General features: G+C 39.0%; 1 protein-coding gene and 1 long non-coding RNA gene across 2 annotated transcripts; one reads left to right on the forward strand and one right to left on the reverse strand.

The window, feature by feature from the left end:
• Window positions 1–4420: 4420 nt before the first annotated feature.
• Window positions 4421–16145, reverse strand: LOC117514737. The gene is made up of 3 exons (XR_004561952.1): window positions 15981–16145; window positions 12701–12703; window positions 4421–4433 (listed from the first exon to the last, which is right to left on the reverse strand). It is a non-coding gene; the product is annotated as an uncharacterized LOC117514737 (long non-coding RNA).
• On the forward strand, window positions 7729–15857 carry LOC117514736 (synapse differentiation-inducing gene protein 1-like). Its single transcript, XM_034175297.1, has 3 exons — window positions 7729–7946; window positions 8928–9152; window positions 15350–15857. Exons 1-3 carry the CDS (start codon window positions 7902–7904, stop codon window positions 15506–15508), a joined length of 429 nt encoding a protein of 142 aa, XP_034031188.1. The 5' UTR covers window positions 7729–7901; the 3' UTR covers window positions 15509–15857.
• Window positions 16146–19700: the final 3555 nt, after the last annotated feature.

Raw genomic sequence — 19700 nt, forward strand, 5'->3', positions numbered from 1 at the left:
TTGGACATAAACTGTACATAAACTGTACATGGTGGATCCTTGAACTCTGGACATAAATAGAAATAAAAAAAAATCTGTAGTTATTGCCAAAAGCATTTCCTTTCAGACATTATTGGCATGAATGTCTTTCCATACATCTGAGCTGAGCTCTTACAGCTGACTGCACTGCAGGTCAGGATGTAATTCCTAAAGAATGCAGGACGTCTCATTTTGGGAGGAAAAAACATTTTAGTTGATTGTAGTTTCTTGTCTGTATCACAAAGTTTGTAAGAGACGTCATTTTATTTAAAGCGGCAATTTGTTTTGAAGTTATTCGTAGTTTGGAGCTGTGCCAACGGAACGGAGGACGATTCTTCTTTCTTGACTGCAACAAGACAAGAGTCCCAGTTAGTGACCTTAATCCACACAAAAGTGACTCACGATATTTTAATGACTTTGACAGGGGTTAAGAAGCGGACTTGCCATTTCTGAAGAGCAGCGAATCAAAGAACCAATGAGCTAGTGGATCGAAGCATTGCTTCATTGGTGCAGGGTCTGTAGTCAACATAGAGGAATGAACAACATAGAGGAATGATCATTTTCCTGACAAACACCCTCAAAAACAACAGCTGCTCTGAAGGACCAACAAGGGAATCATTAAGCAAAAAGGCTATTGATAGCGGTGGATCGAATCATTTCTTAATGATACTCGAAAAGAACCGGTTCTTGATACCCAACCCTACTAAATACTGACACCTAGTGATAACAGCATTTTTCACATATTCAGTGGGACATTACTGCTATTTGACAAACTTTGCAAGAGTAAAGTTGAGCACAATTCATTTATTTATTTACAGATAACTCAAAATTGACTTAGGCCCCATGCCCATATAGAACTTTATTTTTCAGTTAGGAGAAATGGAAACTTTAAACTGACAGTGAATGTGTTTGTCTATATGTGGCTGTCATGAGCTGGGTAGGCATGGCACAGAAGGAGGTTGAACACAAATGCAGACTCAAAATACTTAGGTATAAGTTAAAGGCTTTATCTCAGAAATCAGGCAGGGGTTTGGTACACAGGAAGGCAGTCTGAGAAGTGGCGGTACAGGCAGGGGTCAATCAGAGGCGTAGTCAACAACAAGCACAGTTCCAAAATATCAGGAGACACAATACATGGGATGAGGCAGGAGCAAGGTCAAAAAAATGAAGCATGGTCAAAAACGGCAAGGCAAATACAGACCAAAAAACAAAGGCTGGAACGTGGACAAGAAATCACAACGAACTGGCAGGGAGTGGAGAAAGTGAGGGGCTTAAATAACAGGTGCAGTAATAATTAGGGAAACAAGACCCAGGTGTCAGGGAAGGTTCTGGAAGGGGCTTGGTGAAATGAGACAGAGGTGAGACAGTAGTCCAGAGAGTGCAGAATTACAATGAAGGTGAGAGAAGCTGGTGCAAGATAGTGTAGTAAGACAAATGCAAAGTGAAGAGGACCTGACAAGATGGTGAACCTAACCACAGTGATCAAAATAAAACACCAACACAAAAAATGAACAAAACCCAAGTCCCAATAAACAAGAAATAAAATAAAGAAAACCCAACATGAAGGAACAAAGAATTAAACCATGAAACAAATGTGAGAACTGAAAAGAGCTTAACAAGAAAATAAAGGCTAAGACCAAACCAGAATAAGACAAGATAAGACAAAAGAAAAGCAAACAGGAAATAAAACTAATGAATATACAAAGGTAGGACTGAAACTAGGTCACATGACTAAAGTAATATAAACAGGAATTAACTGAAACAGAAAATAAAACCACTGACAAAAGTATCACACACAGGAGCAAGATAATCAGAACCAAAGTATGACGAGACGAGATTAATACCTAAAATATAATGACCAGATAAAAACAATAGGGGAGAAAACATGACTGGGCCAGACTGGACGAAACCTGACAGTGGCCCTTCGATTGACTGGCGGCCTGTCCAGGGTAATGACGGCTGGGACAGGCTCCAGCTCCTCTGTGAACCTTAATTAGATGGGTATACGTAGAATGAATGAATAAATGAATAATAAACACTGAATGAGGAATAGCATATAGCGATTAACAATTAACAATTACTCACCTGCAGAACACACACAAACACACACACCTTTTCTAGATTTTATACCGTTGTAGGGCCTTTCTGGAAAAGCTGTTTTCATAGTTTATTCTTGATGATTTTGAAGATTTTTGCGTTCTTAAAACGTCGACCATCGCCTACAGTAATAACTGCCACCCTCCTGTACCCTTTTTATGGAGCCTTCCAGCATATCGTCCTTCTTTATCATCTTGATCTTGTCCATCACATGTTCATGATGATTCAAACTTCTCCACTAATGCTGCATTTACACATAACGACGACAAGTCACGAATGCCACGAAGTACACATTCTTGGCCGCTGATCACGAATGTGATGATTCGGGGCAGAGGCGTCAGGTGTCCTCAGGAACTGCTGCAACCTGTTACCACACGTTACGATTAATGGCACGTGTTGCTGGAGAATTATCAGGAACCATTACGCATGGTCAAGACTAGTGTTCCGTGTTGTTGCTCGCAACAGCGCATCGTTAAGTTCTGTCACGTTGTGAACGAGGTGAATTGTCTCCACACACACCCATATTCATCCAACCGAATTCAGATCGGTCCAGTTTTTCAGAAGAACTTTGTGACTGCATGCGTAGTTGGGCTCTGTGCCATGGAGTGACGCAGAGAGGAGGAGGACTGAGCCAGATGTGTGGCTTCATGCGGCTCTCGTCTCGCCCATTTTCCCAAACATCAGGCACATGCAGCAGGTGGAACACCTGCAGGAGCGCGCTGAAGAGCACTGAAATTAGACTTTTAGCCAACTTGGTGTCAGCAATCAAACTGAATGCGGTGCAGCAGGGTTTAATTGTGCGCACGCTTCTTCCTCCACTGGACTGGAGGAGGTGCAGAGATGTCTGGCTGCACGTGAGTCTCCTCTTGCTCCTCTTCCTCAGACTCATTCTCCCGCTCATCGGTTACAACAGCAGGTGGAACACCTGCAGGAGTGTCCTGAGGAGCTTCAGCAGGAACTGTGGAACGACACTTGGAGCCGAGTTTAATTGTGCGCACGTGACAGAAAACTGATTCGTCGTGGTGCGCAGTGAAATGTGACGCCGCATTACAAGTCGTGTCAAAACTTGACAGTTTCCGTGTCACTTTGTAATAACGCGTGACAGTTTGGGCTCCAAGAACCATCACAGGAACCACTACGAACGTTGTCACGTTCTATTAAGGATCAATACTCATCAAGACAGATCAATACGCTCAGTTGCGTCCTCCACGACGTGAGACGAAACGAGGGTGGTGTGTGTGACATTCGTGGAAGATTTTTTTGACAGGCAAAAACATGCTCCATGAATATCAAGAACATCACGCACCAACACGCACTATTAACAAAACCTATTCAGATGGGTTAAGTCACATTAAGAATGTCAGGAATGTGTCACGAATGACAGAAAAATGACATTCGTAACGCATCTTGGTTATGTGTAAACGCACCTTTACAAACAGATGTGATGGGAATCAGTGTAATTTGTATGACACTATTTTCTGACACAAGTTGTTGTTTCCTCCTCTCCTCATCCATCATACTGGGACGATGAACACTAGCTTTTGCACCGGTGACTACTTACTGATTACAGTCAGTAACTCCCACTATTGCAGTGACAGGAAAGAACAGAAGTTGAGAAATGTTTAAGAACACATTTCACAACTAGGTGGGGTTTTCTTTTTCACTGTCACACACACACACGCACACACACACACATGGTACACGGTGCTGCGTTGAACTGTAATCAGCAGGGATCAGGAGGGAACTGTGTGACGCACAAGTGTAGACTGCAGTTGTGTACAATTGGACTCAATTACCTCATATTTGGAATGTGGACGTCAATCAGGGCCAAACAATGTTTTATATATATATTATTAGAACTGAAACAGCTGGGAGTGTGTCTTGTGAGTGCGGACTAACTGCGTTTTTCTGTTTATTAGTGTTCATTTTATTTGTTCTGTGCCATTTCCCTTTCTCAATTTGCAGCGGGTGACACTGAGCTGCGCTTCTTAGCACTGTGGGGTTTTTTGGGTTCTCAGTTACTGCTTGGATATTAGCAAGTGCATGATTATCCCTTTTTTTGGTCAATCAAGGACAAAGTTTGTTTTTATTGTCTTGGTACTTTCCTGGCTCTTTCTGTAACACTGCCCCTCACAAAGTACAAACTCAAACTATTCCGCACTTTTAAATTAATTCAGTCACAATGGAAATCAGGCCTGGTTTCTGAAGAACTTCTCTCACACATGAGATCAGAACCAAGAATAATGGATTTTAATGGATGGACAGTTTTATAAAACACTCCATGGGTGTAACAAAGACTGACCTTATTTCGCAAAATCCTTCCCTTATTGGTCCCCGTGGGCATTTGAGGAAGGCCCCGCCCCCTGCCACTGACCTGCGTGATAACAGGACATTTATGATTTATAATGTATCCTTAATCACTTTGTCCTGAGCGGTAAAACCGGTTAAATCCAGTTCGACATGCACATTGCAACAGATAACATAGAAAAGTATATGAAACTAAGAATACAATCCCAAGTAAAATAACTACTTTAATACCAAAGAAAACAAGAGTTAAACACACAAATATATTGAACAGTCTGAAAGATTATGAATTATAAATTTACTGTCCTTGGTTTATCTGATTTTATTTTTGTAGTTTCTGAAGTAATATATCCTAAATGTGCTTAAATGTGCATTAACCATTTGTGCTTTTTTTTTTCCCCCATTCAGAATCATCCTATTATTCTTCATCTTTTATTGAGCCAAGAATATATTGTTTGGAAGTGATCATTTATATATTAATAGAGCCTGTTGCTGTTGAAGAATATATTACTCATATGCTCATAGTGATCAATATTTATCAATGGTTATTAAACATGTAATCAATAGCTAAGGTTAATTACATTATATCTATATGTTCAAATATTTTTGAAATATATGTTTGTATGCTGTTGAATTGTGTATTGTGTGTACCAAATTAAAGGTATGTTATGTTTATGATTGCAGTTGCTTTTGTTCTAAGATTTGCTTTTGCTCAAATATTAGTTCAGTTTCTTAGCAGGCTGTTATGAAGATATGTTACTTGTGTTGTAAATGTGATGTGTCCCTGTTTCGGTAAGGCCCTGAAGATATACTGAGAAACACCTATACGAGGTCTGTTAGAAAAGTATCCGACCTTTTTATTTTTTCAAAAACCATATGGATTTGAATCACGTGTGATTGCATCAGCCAAGCTTGAACCTTCGTGCGCATGCGTGAGTTTTTTCACGCTGTCGGTTGCGTCATTCGCCTGTGCGCAGGCTTTGAGTGAGCAGTGGTCCACCCCTCTCGTCGGATTTTTATTGCAAATAAATATCTGAACGATTTGCAGCTTTGCTGCATCAATTTTTTCCAGAAACTGTGAGAGACCTCCAGCTGGACACTGTTCGGAAAATTAATATGGCTTTCAGGGATGATTTTATGGGGATTACACAGATTAAGGAGTGATCCAGACGGTTTAAAGGCAGCCCACAACTGCTGAGAGCGCGCCGCGCTCCGAGCGCCGATCGACAGGCTCAAACCCCGCTGAAACAACCAGATCATTTCCAACGTGAAGGCTTTGTTGATCCGGGACATCGTCTGACTTTCACAAAAAGGCAGAAGGTGTGGATATCAGCACTTTTTCGGCACATTCCACTGTTACAGGAGTTTTTTTCATGGAAAGAAAAGCGGGGGGACGTGCCACGGAGCCGTTCATTACGCGGCACAAAACCACCTCCGTGTTGGTCTCACATGACGGCTTTCAGGTGGATTTCAGATGGCTGTCGGTTGCTTTTCAGTCGTGTGATTATCTGAGAAATTGAGCATGAGCTGGACATGCCCCAACATGTCCTGTGAAGCTTCATCACGGCGTTGCTTTGCGCCATGCGGCTCCACCGCGACACGCGGAACTCCTCTGCACGTCTGTCTCAATGTGCCGAAAAAGTGCTGATGTCCACGTCTTTTCACAATTCCTGTGCTAGTCAGACGACATACCGGATCAAGACAGCGTCCAGTTTAGAAATGAACGGCACATTCCACTGTTACAGGAGTTTTTGTCATGGAAAGAGGAGCGGAATTCCGCGCGTCGCAGTGGCCGTCCTGTGGCATTGTGCTGTGTGATAAAACTGCACCTTTCAGAGTGGCCTTTTATTGTGGACAGTCTAAGGCACACCTGTGCACTAATCATGGTGTCTAATCAGCATCTTGATATGGCACACCTGTGAGGTGGGATGGATTATCTCAACAAAGGAGAAGTGCTCACTATCACAGATTTAGACTGGTTTGTGAACAATATTTGAGGGAAATGGTGATATTGTGTATGTGGAAAAAGTTTTAGATCTTTGAGTTCATCTCATACAAAATGGGAGCAAAACCAAAAGTGTTGCGTTTATATTTTTGTTGAGTGTATATATATATATATATATATATATATATATATATATATATATATATATATATGAAAGCAAAATACATGGAAAAGCTTTTTAAAGCTTTTTAAAGCTTTTCCATGTATTTTGCATTTTGCATTTATTTAGCATAATTCAATTTGTATAGCACCAAATGATAACATAAGTCGCCCCAAGGTGCTTCACAAGGGTAAGGACGAACCTGACCAACCCCCCTGAGCAAGGACAGGGGCAACACTTAGACTTAAATGTGCAACAGTACAGTCTTTAGGGGGATGGTTTTATATGGGGGATGGTTTTATATGCTTGTGGCTGACTGATAGACTGTGATATCATGATATGGCACCTGTGAGAGTGATTTATTGTGGCAGAGCAATTTTAGAACTTGAATTTTAGAACATTGCGCTAATATACTGTAATTTATGAATTTTAATTTATTTATGGTTACATTATTTGATGTACCTAGGGACTGCAGATGGAAATTAGCTATTTAGCTATAATCTGGTATAATTCATCTTTGCTTTGATGAACTTAATGATGCTGTACACTGTCCCTCAATTAAATGAATAAACTAAACTAAACTAAACAGTGAAGGAAAAACTTCGGATGTTTTTTTGTTGTTTTGTTATGAGGAAGAAACCTCAAGCAGACCAGACTTAAGGGGGTGACCAACTGGTTAGGCAATTCTAGCAATAACAGAGATCAAATAAGCATTTTACACCTGCAGAATGTTTTAGTACAGAGAAAATTATCCAGAAATTTAGCAGAAAATGGTTTCTTTATGATGACTGACATTTTGCTTAATTTCACTGATGCTAACTTTAGCTCAGATGAAATTTATATGACCATTTTAATCAACATTTTAGCTATATATATATATTCCAAATTACAGACTTTACATTATATTTAACTACTATTAATAATTTAAATTAAAAAGAAAAAACCCAAAACAAAACAAAAAGTGGATAAATCCAAAAGATTACTGGATATTTTCTGGGGGGGTTTTCTGCATGTTTGTGTCATTAGTTCTTTTGTTCTATGCTTGTTCTGTGCACCTTATTGAAAAATGTATAACTTAAAAAAAAATTGTTCCCGGACAAGCCTCACCCTCTTACCAGCACATGTGAGTCAACTTTTATTGCGAAGGTTGTGGCAGGAGGTTTGGTTTAAAAGCGTGTTTTCCCGTTACAGAGCGCGTAAACCTTTATCTGAAGTCCTCTGTTGGTGGGTTATTTAGTCAGAGTTGAGGATTGCTAGAGAGGTGGTGTTAGTGGGGTTACCGTGGGCAAAGAAGAAAGAAAGAAAGAAAGAGGCAATAGCAATTCTTTTTTTCTTTTGAAATTCCAAATTTAAAGTTGCTCCAGGTTGGACTCCAGCATGTCACAGACACCCTCCGGATTCACATACCCAAAACCTCAGCAGGTGAGTAACCCGCCTAAAAACAACACATAAAATAAATAAATAAATAAATAAATACAAGAGATAAGTATGTCAAATTGTCTGGTGAGAAAGTGACTATAATTTCATTTATTTATTTGTACCCTTCAGGGGGATAAATTCTAAATTGTTTCCAGACAGTAAAATTTTTTTTTATCACATTAGCAATATCATGCCCTGAATCCCTAATTTAAATGCTGAGGAATAAAATTCTAGTCATCATGAAAATTCTTTTCATGATAAAACCGAAAGGGTGTACAGCTTAAAAGAACAACTTACAGTTAATTTACCTCTTTGATAAATGAGTACTCCGGAGCTTTCAGCCTTCATACATCATTAAGTCCACATGTATGCTTAAACTCATCTGTGTTTTTAGTCTGATGTCACAATGAACTTTTCAGTTTTCTTTATTATTTTGTTGACGCACTGTTATGAGGCAGTGGTGTGCGTCAGTGCATCAAAAGGTCTCTGTACACCCATAAGCCTCGACAGCCCCTTTAACAAGCACTTAAACAGAATTTAGTAGAATTTTATTGCTTCCAAATGAAGAATTGCACAAGTAAGATCATATAAAACATAGTAAAAAAAATACACAGAACCCCAACAGACTTTTCCATTCTGAACTGGGACGTCGGTATTCACAAGCTGTGATCCGAACTTAAAGTTAAAGCCGGTAACCTGGTTATAGGCGGTATGTTGCCCATCATGAGAAAAATCACCTGCCTGAATTTTTATTTTAAACAAAATTGCTTTATGACATCACAAAGATTGGATTGGTCATCTGAATGGCAGATGTACGAATATAATTACAGGACTCTGAGTGCCTTTATAACATGTTGGTCTATAACCTTCAGAATACTACTTTTCTGCCAAGAATTCTGTGATTACTTCATCAACTGAATCTATGACTTACATGATGTGTGTGTGTGTGTGTGTTTTCTTTAACTGTAAACACAATTCCCGTGGGGATCTGGATTCCAGCAGCAGTATGAGGGTGCCTCCTATGGACAACAACAGCCATACACTGTGGGTGCTGGACATCAGCCAGTTATGGTTGGTGTCCAGCCCACTGTCTATGTGACACAGAGACCCCTGGGTAACCCGGCCAACGACTACCTGGGCTACTCCATCTTCACCATGCTGTGCTGCTGTCTGCCCCTGGGAATTGCTGCCCTCATCTACTCCATTTCAGTGAGTTATTTTCACTTAATTACAGACTATGGTTATCTTATGGTTAAGATTTCATCTTGAGTTTTCCCTAACATTTTGTTTGCTGCCTTTAAAAGTATGTATGTATTAGAGGAGGAACATTAAAAAGCACCCCCCCCCCCCAGCAAAAAAAAAAAGAAAAAAGACAATATTTTACTTACCAAACCATGTGCTGTAGAGTTGTGCATTTCTCTTTTAAAAAACAATCTGATACACCTCTATATACATGGGCTAAAATATGATTCAGGGGCAACACTTATTATGGAATGATTCTTTGTGATATGATGACCTTTACGTAACCATCACATAACAGCTTAACCCAAATGGTGTATCACATTAAAACTGAGCCATCGACCAGTTTCTGGTACATTTAAATCACTTCAGAGGTTCTTGTATTGATGTCGTCACGTCTTCAACTTTGAAGACAACTTCTAATTCACACTGATGAATTGCTACACCCCTAATCAGCTGTGAAATTCAATTTCAATTTATTTCAATTTCAATTTATTTTCATTTATATATAGTGCCAACTCACAACAAAATTGCCTCAAGGCGCTTCACACAAGTAAGGTCTAACCTTACCAACCCCCAGAGCAACAGTGGTAAAGAAAAACTCCTTCTGAGGAAGAAACCTCACGCAGACCAGACACAAAGGGGTGACCCTCTGCTTGGGCCATGCGACTGACACAAATTACAAAACAATTCACAAAATGAACATACAGGAAATGTTGCCGGTGCACAGGACAAGAGGGTTTCCAGAACAGATACCACACCCACCTCTGGATGGAGCCACACCTCAAACAGAGAGAAAAGGAAGAAAAAAAAAACAGAATCAAGCATCAGAGAGCCAACAAATATAGTATAATTTGTCAGCATTAAGCAACAAGAAAAACAAAAGAAATACTAAAATGATTGCTGGCCACTAGCCCTAAGCTTCACTACAAGACCCAGAATTTAAATAACATTGAGGCCGCAGCACGCTCCGCTTCCTAATAAAATCTATTAAAAGAGTAAAAAGCATAGTAATATACTATGCTGTGAACCATTAAAAATCTGAGTTGTGCAACACACTGAGTCTATGAATTATATTGCCACATTCAGATGTTGGTTTTTAACAACAAAACATACTGTCAATGTTCAGGATCTGGAAACTGTAGCTCCTCAAGTCAGTTATTGACCAGTTCAATTGACATTATAAATTTTTTTAATTTTGTATGTTTTGTTCTATACCCACATGAGGAAACCTAACAGCAATGTACTGTGATTTGTACTGAAGCATTGGGTGGGTGGGTATGTTACACCTCTAGTATGTATATGCACATACAGATAAGAGTAAACCTTGAGTGAACTTTATGTCAGAGTGTTTGCAGATGATGAACATGTTTCTGTGACACGTCTGCAGCAGCACATGACTATCTGGTTGTTGTACATATTCAGCAAATACTCCCTTTTCCTGTTGAAAATGATAGTCTGGAGATGTGCGTTTCACAGTGTCACTGTGTGTGAAGCTACTGTTTGCATGGCTGTTGCTTTTATGGGTTTCTCTTCTTATCAGTCATGTCTGCTACAGTATAGTAGGGCTCAGGACATTTACTGGGCAAACATGAACAAAGTCCATGATGGAGGCCAGCAATTTTTAATTTATAATTCATGGCCAACAGGATAGGTATTTACAAATGGAACACAGGCTGTTATTCAACCATTAATCTTATTTGAGTTTCACCCACCACCCACAAACACACACCTTTTAAAAAAAATGTTACTGGCTGACATCCATTAAAAATTGACCCATTGTTTCACACACAACTTCAGCCTTTTAAGTTTTCGACACATAGAGATAACGTGATAAACCTGCATTCAAAGATTCAAGATTCAAACAACTTTATTGATCCCTAAAAGGGCAATTCATCCTCACATCCAATTACCTCAAACAAAAACACAGCAATTAATCCACAATTATTACTAGTTGAACGTAATAATGGCACACATCAGAATTAAAACAACCGCACATATACATTTGATTCGTTTATGTATGCTAAGCTTTGAAACAGTGTGTCATCCAAATTGAGGCAATGAGTGTGTAGGAGGCTGCAGCAGCATTTCCGCCGCGCGGCTGAGCTCACGGGGAGTGGCAGAGTGGAGGCCGGGGTGGGGACAGAAACACAAGGGGGGGGAAGGGTTGGGGGTTGCGTGCGTCATGTGCAGTGACGCACATGACTCTAATCTAACCACTTTTTTTTTTTAGTAACGAGTAATCTAACGCGTTAATCTTTCCAAATCAGTAATCAGATTAAAGTTACTTCTCCAAGTCACTGTGTGTTACTGTTATTTTTGCATTGTGGGTCGATAGCAGCATTAAACTTGGTCCATGGGCAGGGGGTCGGGGTTCGACTGAACTGCCCACTTTCAGCAAGCTGTGATCTTTTCATCCGCGGTTTTCTGCAGCAGCTACGACTCGTCCTCACCTCTTAAAGCGCGGTGACAACAGCACACCTGTACTGAGCTTTACAAAGACATTTTTATGTTTTTTTTCTCCTTTATTTAGAATTCTGAGCTGCTCCGTATCTGCTCGTTAAAAACAGCTGATCCTCCGCGACGCGTCAACAACTAACACTATTTTCCACTCAAATGCACCTAAACTCTCTTTCTGAGGACCACATGATGTGAAAACGCAATAAAACTTTCTTACCTGTAAATCTGGTCATGTTTTCTGCATAAATAAATGTTATCCATTCTTTGTGCTCAAACACCAAAGCAGGGGCAAATCCAGCTGGAATGGGGGCGAGGGGCAGGGATGTGCCCCCCCACAACACCCCTAGATTAAAGGTCCAGTTTTGAAGCCTTTTTTTTACTACAACTACTAATACTACTTATAATAATAATAATTTTGACAAGTAAAATGTTTAGAGAGAATTTAAATGTTAGAAAAATGTGAGAAAGAATTTAATAGTTACATTTATAAACAATGTAGGTTACAAATGGCAAGTTTTACTGTTACAGTGCTGTCAACAGTTAAATATGAGGTCAAGAAAGAGGTCTTTATTTTACTTTTTATAAAACAAATATTTATTTTCATTGAAGTCAAGAAAGGGTGACTATAAAGTGAGTTTTGGCAAAACCAGTATCATTGTCATGTTGAGGTGGCAGAGGGTTGTTGTCAGCAGCTGGGGAAAGTAACTAAAAAAGTAACTAGTAATCTAACTTAGTTACTTTTACAATTGAGTAATCAGTAAAGTAACTAAGTTACTTTTTCAAGGAGTAATCAGTAACTGTATTACTTTTTCAAAGTAACTGTGGCAACACTGGTTGCATGTGCAGATGAGTTCATATCAGTCTCTGTCTGTGTATGCATCGAGTCTGGAGTGGCTTTGATGACCACAGACCGTAGGGGACGGCAAATGAAAAGGAACCAGATGCTTCAACAAGTCTGCTGGAATCCTTCTGGAGGAAAACAAACGGGGCATTTTGTCCTTGGTAGCTGATGAGGCTGCCATGTTAGGGTTAGGCAGAGAAGCACAGAGTTCCAGTACAGCCTCTCTTTAACCGTCCAGATCCAATTGTGAATATTCACTGGTCTCCAACATCAGTTCCTTTGCAGGGCAGACATTTGCTCTGAGATGATTTCCAATTTGCGTTTAAGTTGAAGAGTTAACACAGTCTGAGATTGTGCCGCCTTGTCCACCTCATTAATCATGAGGTGGGCAAGGCGGTCCACCTCCAGGAATACATGTTGTATACCTGGACTCCTAATTCCAAATGATGATACCATTTCAGGAAACATCTATCTTGTCATATTTTATACACTATTTAATAGACATTGGCCAAATTTAAATAATTCTCTGGTGTTCCACAAATTTTAATTTAATAATAATAATAATAATTAATTTTAATATTAAAATTCATTTTAATAATTAATTTAAATGTTTTATATATATATATATATATATATATATATATATATATATATATATATATAACATTTAAATTAATTATAGGTTATTCTTATTTATTATTACTCTGTTAGGCAAATGCATTTAAGGCACAGAAATGCTTTAAAACGCATCATTTGACAAAGTTGTCCAGACAGTTAGCAGCACAGTTTAAAGCACAGACATCTACTAACACAGTGGATTACCAAATATTTCTTTGGTATCTCATGTTATCCCTCATATAATTAGGTATTATAGTTTAGTTTGGACTGGATCTTGTTTTGACACTTGGAATGAAAGCTTCGAAGCGTGCTTCATGCTAGAAAACCCACTGGTTAGCAGCACAGTTAAAAGCAGACGTCTCCTAACATAGTGGATTACCACGTTACCTTGATATTGAACCTTATCAGTTCATAACAAGGTCTTGGATAGTCAAGGTACTAAGGTAGCTTAGTTTGGACGATCCAATAAACAAATTTGAGTGTGTGGGGGAGGGGGGGTATGCAAGATGAGAGGACCACTGCCGTTTTTTATTGCCACTTTAATTGGGAATCAATAAGCGTCCTTGGACAATCTCAGTTGACATTGGTTATGTGTGTGGCATTGTTACAAAGTGCTTTGATATTCTGATGGAGAAGTGTTATATAACTGCAGTCTGTGGGTGTGAATTTCACCTAAAAGCACATGATCAAGCTCAGGATTAAAACAACAACAAAAAAATTGATTTGGCTTCTGCATCTACCAGCCCCACACTATCCTTCTATTGTTGGATTAATTATATTCTCATACATATGTTATTGTCACCTTTGTTCCAAATTAGCTCGTCTACAGAAATTAATTTTCTTACATGTACCAAAGTTTGCAATTACTGGTGCAATAATAGCACCTTACTGTAGCAACACTGAGTGGAGGGAAAAGGGAAGAAGCTGACGTGACGTTTAAATAATTGCGCACAAAAAGAAACGTAAGGAAAATAATTTAGCTTCAGTTTTCAAGGGAACATTTTTTTTATTCTCCTCAAATCTTTTTATCTGGGTTCATTTGCCTCCCAAACCATTGTTCATGCCTTTTTTAAATTGCAGATAATCCAGCAGGAGTGCACCTTTAATCGCCCATACCTCAAATATTGCAGGGAATAGGAGGTAAAAACATTAAAATTTGAATTCTCCACCTTGAAAACTATAAGAATAAACAAACGTTTAGTTCTCGTTGGTGTGCCATGAAAATGTGTTTTTACGATGCACTTTCTGGGTCATGTGGAAGAGGCTAAAACGAGGACAGCTCGGTTTACTGGCCCTTATAAAATCAATGAAACTTACTGGAAAAAGGCTTGGCTGTTGATAAAAGTGTGTGTCATTTACCCACTTTACAGTACATGTAAATCTTATCAGTGTCTCGTTATGGTCATATGGCCATAAATTAACTTTGACCTTGACAGTTTCACAGAACTTTTGTTCCAGGCAGCATGGTGGCCAAGCAATTAGTGCACTTGTTGCCAGAACAGGATGTACCCAGTGCAAAAAAACATGTGTCCATTCTTCATGCAGTGTGGAGTGGTGACTCCAGGGAGAAGCCAAATAAACTTACTTACTCTTCTCGGTCATCCATGTCGGGGTGTATTTAGAAGAAGTTTGGCCTCTCATGTGACAGACGTGTGTTCTGATTATTGAGGAATTCCAGGTGTTATCTTCTGTGGAATCATTGAAACTTTTATAGTACAAGTCATTAGAAGAATTGCAATTTTCCCTTGTAGATACTCATATGGACCCAAAATGGCAACATCTAAGAAGGAATCATTGTAGAGCGTTAGCCCTCGAGTGCAGCAGTGATGTGGTAATGCGTGTTTGAATGTTTGAGCTGCCACAGACTGTTACTGACTGATACCACGTACTGTATCAGCGTGGTGGATTGGAAAAACGGCACGAACGGCGCTTAGCGACATTATGCAAACTATGACAATTGGGGTTTATTGGTGTTATAAAAGCAATGCCACGTACTTCCACAAACAGGCCAGCATAGTTTGCAAGCAGTTGTGTGACAAATGCATTCTCCTTCCTGAACATGTTCCTCATGCATTGACCAAGCTAGTAGGGTAGCAAAGTTAAACGGGTGATTCACCAAAACCAGCTACCTTGGCTATTCATCATGTAGGTGGCTTTAAAAGGGACTTGTTGAGCTTGTTATTAAGCATAAAATGAATGTTGTTATGATTTTACTCTGTTCCATCTGCATCCCGTCTCTCTTTTTCAGACTCGGGATGCCAACAGTGCAGGTGACCAGGCAAAGGCGGAGAGTAGCAGCAGGACGGCAAGGATTTTAAACCATGTGGCCCTGGGAATCGGCCTCACCGTCATCATCATTGCTATTATTCTGATTATAATTGGGGCAACTACAGCTGGAGCTGTTTAACCGCTTGAAAACCTAAATCATAGTTCCAAATCCTTCTGAGGAATTTATTTCAGGCAATGAAACCACAACATGAAATTAAAATGCATCAGATGATTTTTATTGGACATTTGTTATCCATAAAGCATTTTATTGGCCCCTGCAAACTTAAATTTTGTTAGTTACATCGCTGCAAGAAGCCATGTCTTGTGTGTAGTTCGACAATACAAGTTAATTTATAGCTCGAGGGACACTTCATAGACTGCATGCTTCCACCATGGCACAACAAATTACCCTAAAGTGCATTTCCAAAACATCCATATTTTTTGAGGAACCTTATTCAGTGAGCAGTACATATTGGAAAAATACTCTTTGAACATGGGTGTTGGCCAAGTGGTTAGTGCGCTTGGTTTCAGTGCAAAAGGTTCCCAGTTCAAGCCTCACCCCTGCCACATTTCTCCATGTGGAGATGCGCCAGGAAGGCATAAAATCCCACATCCAGATCCACCTTGGAGTGAAAAACTAGGGAGCAGCCTAAAGGACTTACCTACTATTACAAATGAACTTACAGCTGTTACAACTACTGATATTAGAGATAAACTAACAGTATATCTGATGAAGCAATTGATGCCCCCCCTGAATTTGTTGATTGTAACACTGTTTTGTGTGTCATTATGGTTCAAACCCTACCATATCTCATGGCCAACCCAATCTCATGAGTTTTTTCGTGCTCCTGTCATGAAGTGATTCAAATTTTCGTGACAATTTTTTTAAAACTTAATATTACTAACCCTAAACTTAACCATAACCTAACCCTAGCCATAACCCCCGAGACATCATGAACCAATAGATTAATGTATATTCCATGATTCTGAATCTCGACATGCCATGAGCTCCCATATCTAATGGCATGTCGTGATTCAGCATCACGAAATATACATTAATCTATTGGTTTGCGATATTGTCAAGAAAAGTGCAAATTTTTTTGTAATGGGAGCACAAATTTATTCTAATACATTAGTGACGGCTGCGCAAAATGAAAAGTGATGCGGGAGAGGGGGGTCTGGGGGGGAGTTATGGTTAGGGGAAGGAGTAGGTTTAGGTTATGGTTAAGGTTAGGGTTAGTAAGAGTAAGTTTAAAAAAAAACCTGTCACAAAAATTTGAATCATTTCGTGACGGGAGCATGAAAAAACTCATGAGACTGGGTTGTTCAAACCAGTACTAAGGTAGAGGACGGAGTGTGCAAATGTGGAAAACTCCAAAAACAGACATGGATCAAATTGAAATTCTATTATACAGCAACACTTCCAGAAGTGCACAAAGCTGAAGCACTGTCTAACTTTCCAAACCTTTAGTGAATTTCTGAGAAATTAACACTGGAGCTTTAATATGACACCTAACGTGAAAGTTGTTTGAATGGTTTTTGAAACAACTGAGACACATCAGCTTTGAGCTTCTTTCTGAATCCGGAAACATGCAGCCCCCTTTTGGAAGTGGCTTTCTGTTTCAGTAATTCCCAATATTCCAAGAATATCCGCTTTTGCATACTGTGCAAAACAGTTATTTCAAAAGTTGTCACTGTCACGCTGTCATTATTTCTCATGTAAAATGTCTGTATTTTCTTTTCATGATCAAAGCTGTGATCAGAAGACTATATTTTATACTTGATTTATTTTCAAATAAAATTGAAAGCATACAGAGTGGGAAAACCATTATTTCTTGTTACTTTAATTTACAACATACAGATGTTTGAGTTCTGAAGGTTATGTAATTTAACTTTAGGTGTACATTAATGTGTTGTTCTACCTACCTGTCCAGGGATGACAAGCAGGAAAACAGTAGATTCATAAAACCTGGTGCAAAAACCTCACCTTGTTTTATACAACATCACTGATTTATTGTGCCCTGTCCCTGTGCAAATAAAAATGACCTTTAATGACAATATGCAGAAAAAACCACATCTTCCAAATAATGTGATTGTGTTTTGCCACTTGCAGAGGTGGGGCGAAGTCACCAGCAAGTCACTCTCAAGTCATCAATATGCAAGTCCCAAGTGAAGTCTCAAGTCATAATGACCACCAATTGCTTGCAAGTTGACTTGAGACTTGATTTGACCCTTGCAGATTGAAGACTTGAAAATGATCTTGACAGTGACTTCGTCCCACCTCTGGTCACTTGTGGCTGTTTTAAACTGCAAACCTAAAATATTTAATTTCATTGTGAAAAAGCAGATTCTATTTCAAAGATTACTGAATGAAACAGTGCAACGCTGTTATAAAAAAGTGAAAAATATCACTATAACAAGAAAGGTTTTCTGTAGGAGTTACTATAGCTGAATATAAAGGTCAACATGAAACTGAATACAAGGCTGAAAACCAAGCCAATTTGATTAAAAACAATCTGTATCAGTGAACATAAAACCGTCTGGATATTGGGATCAGTGAAATTAAATATAAAGCCAACCAAATACAAAGCTAACGGGAAAATTGGCAGGATCTAAAATCTAATTAAATACAAAGTTCACACAATATAAAGTTAACTGGATGTTCATACAAAGCTGATGTTATCCAAAAATGAACTAAACATAAAACTAACTAACATGTTTAACTGTCTATATGTGGCCCTGCGACAGACTGGCGTCTAGTCCAGGGTGTACCACACCTCACGCCCCATGACTGCAGGGAGAGGATCCAGCCCCCGTGACCCTTAACTGGAGTAAGCGGGTATACAAAATGGATGGATGGGTAAAACTAACTGATAGAGAAGCTCTGAAAAGTTAATTAGACCAGGTTTGCTGAATAAAAACTAAACTGAAAAGAAAACTAAGTATTAAGCCAACTGAAAACTTAGCAAAATGTAAAAACTATAATAAAAAGTTAGAATAAATGCACTCTCTACACATCACAATATAAATGTACAAGCAAATACCAGCTGAAATCTATCAGTAATTAGAAAGCAATCCTGCCTCTTGTCAGTGCAAATTAATATCAGATAGTTCAGTCCCAACTGATGGCCTATAAAAAGGTGTCTCAAGAAAGTGAAACATTTCATGATGGGTAAAAGCAAAGAGCTCTCTCAAAATCTTCACAAGCTTATTATTGCAAAACATACTGATGCCACTGGTTGCAGAAGGATTTCTAAATTTTGGATGCTCCAGTGAGCATTGTTGGTATCATAATCTGGAAGTGGAAAGAACATCATTTAACCATAAACCGGCCAAGACTAGGTGATCCTCACAAGATTACTGACAGAGGACTGAAAAGAATGATCAGAAGAGTTGTCCAAGAGCCAAGGACCTCTTCAGAAAAACCTGGAATTAGCAAGTACAATTGTTTCAAAGGAAATAATAAATAATGCAATCAGCTGCCGTGACCTGTATGCACGCTCACCATGCAAGACTTCATTGCTGAAGAAAAAGCATGTTGAAGCTCATTTAAAGTTTGTTGCACAACATTTAGACAAGGTTGTGAAATATTGGGAGAATACTGTGTAGTCATCAGATGAGACCAAAATTGAACTTTTTGGATGCTGTAATACACACCATAAATGTCACTGCACATCACCCAAAAAACACCACACCAACAGTGAAGTTTGGAACATCTCAGTGTGGGGCTGTTTTTCAGCAGACAACACTGGCAAACTTCATATACAGTTGTTTGCAAAGGTTTGGGCACCCCTGATGATTTCCATGATTTTCCTTTATAAATCATTGGTTGTTTGGATCAGCAATTTCAGTTAAATATATCATATAGCAGACAAACACAATGATATTTGAGAAGTGAAATGAAGCTTCTAGGATTTACAGAAAGTGTGCAATAATTCTTTAAACAAAATTAGGCAGATGCATAAATTTGGGCACCCCAACAGAAAAAAATACATCAGTATTTAGTAGATCCTCCATTTGCAGAAATAACAGCCTCTATAGCTTCCAATGAGAGTCTGGATTCTGGTTGAAGGTATTTTGGACCATTCTTCTTTACAAAACATCTCAGGTTTGTTGGTTTCCCAGCATGGACAGCCCACTTAAAATCACACCACAGATTTTCAATAATATTCAGGTCTGGGAACTGAGATGGCCATTTAGAACGTTGTACTTGTTCCTCTGCATGAATGCCTTAGTAAATTTTGAGCAGTGTTTAGGGTCGTCTTGTTGAAAGATCCAGCCCCAGTGCAACTTCAACTTTGTCACTGATTCATGAACATTGTTCTCAAGAA

The sequence above is a fragment of the Thalassophryne amazonica genome, chromosome 7, assembly GCF_902500255.1.
Source record: "Thalassophryne amazonica chromosome 7, fThaAma1.1, whole genome shotgun sequence".
Classification (NCBI taxonomy): Eukaryota; Metazoa; Chordata; class Actinopteri; order Batrachoidiformes; family Batrachoididae; genus Thalassophryne; species Thalassophryne amazonica.

Coding starts and splice junctions, on each gene's coding strand:
- LOC117514736 (XM_034175297.1), top strand. CDS start 7,902: ATGTCACAGACACCCTCCGGATTCACATACCCAAAACCTCAGCAG. Junction 7,947..8,927: donor CATACCCAAAACCTCAGCAG/GTGAGTAACCCG, acceptor CAATTCCCGTGG/GGATCTGGATTCCAGCAGCA. Junction 9,153..15,349: donor CCCTCATCTACTCCATTTCA/GTGAGTTATTTT, acceptor TCTCTTTTTCAG/ACTCGGGATGCCAACAGTGC.